Source organism: Triticum urartu, chromosome 1 (assembly GCF_003073215.2).
Source record: "Triticum urartu cultivar G1812 chromosome 1, Tu2.1, whole genome shotgun sequence".
In the NCBI taxonomy this organism is placed as follows: Eukaryota; Viridiplantae; Streptophyta; class Magnoliopsida; order Poales; family Poaceae; genus Triticum; species Triticum urartu.
In genome coordinates this window covers 492,999,379-493,000,446 of record NC_053022.1, presented here as the reverse complement: position 1 = coordinate 493,000,446, position 1,068 = coordinate 492,999,379, and the positions used below count along the sequence as shown (strand labels likewise).

Here is a 1,068-nt window from a genome sequence, read left to right as displayed (position 1 = left end):
TTGCTTAATCATGAAGTAACTATCTACATTGGGAAACTCCTATGCTTCATCACTTCATTTTTTGTATCCAAAATCCCTTGCACTTCTACTATGTTTTTCCAATTATGAACTGCATATTATACACCCACTATGATTTAGACTCTTGATGTTATAAGAACCAATCTCACTTACTCATGGCTTTCTTTTTCCTTTTGTGTAGCAGGAGTGAAGCGTTGATGACCGTCCGATTATAATTCTTCTTCTCCTTGTTCTCTAGCCATCCTAACAATGCAACATCTTTTGCTCATAGCTTTTCTTTCTGCTTCTCTGTTCCTTCCTTACCCTCCTTGTGCCAAAGGGGCTGATCTGAACTCTGACAAGCAAGCCCTTCTTGCATTTGCTTCGTCTCTGCCTCATGCAAGAAAGATCAACTGGACCCTCACAACGCAGGTCTGCACATCTTGGGTTGGGGTTACATGCACACCAGATGGGAAGCGTGTGCGTATGCTGCGACTACCTGCAGTAGGACTATTTGGTCCTATGCCCTCGAACATACTTGGCAAGCTTGATGCCTTAGAGGTGTTAAGCCTTCGGTCCAATCGTCTTACTGTTAGCCTACCCCCTGATGTAGCATCCATTCCTTCTCTGCACTCTCTTTACCTTCAGCGCAACAACTTGTCGGGCATAATACCTACATCACTATCCTCAAATCTAGCATACCTCGACCTGTCGTACAATACATTTGTTGGAGAAATCCCATTGAAAGTGCAAAATATGACTGAGCTTACTGGGTTGTCTCTCCAGAACAACTCTCTTTCTGGACCCATCCCTGATCTTCACCTTCCCAAACTGAGATATTTGAACTTGAGCTATAATAACCTCAGTGGGCCCATTCCAGCTTCTCTGCAGAAGTATCCAGCCAGTTCTTTCTTGGGGAATGCTTTTCTATGTGGGTTTCCCCTGGAACCATGTCCAGGGACCACACCTTCTCCTTCTCCGAATGCACCACCTTCCCAGGAAAGTAATTTGGAAAAGTTTTGGGGAAAGCATCACAAAATTATCATAATTGCAATACTTGCTGGAGGAGCG

The 1,068-nt window shown here is 44.1% G+C and overlaps 1 protein-coding gene across 1 annotated transcript; it reads left to right on the top strand.

Moving 5' to 3' along the window:
• Positions 1–202: 202 nt before the first annotated feature.
• On the top strand, positions 203–1,068 carry LOC125521722 (probable inactive receptor kinase At5g58300; the record flags this gene model as incomplete). Its single annotated transcript, XM_048686788.1, is given in 1 exon segment — positions 203–1,068. A coding segment is annotated over 1 exon segment (801 nt), but the record flags the coding sequence as incomplete, so codon positions are not given.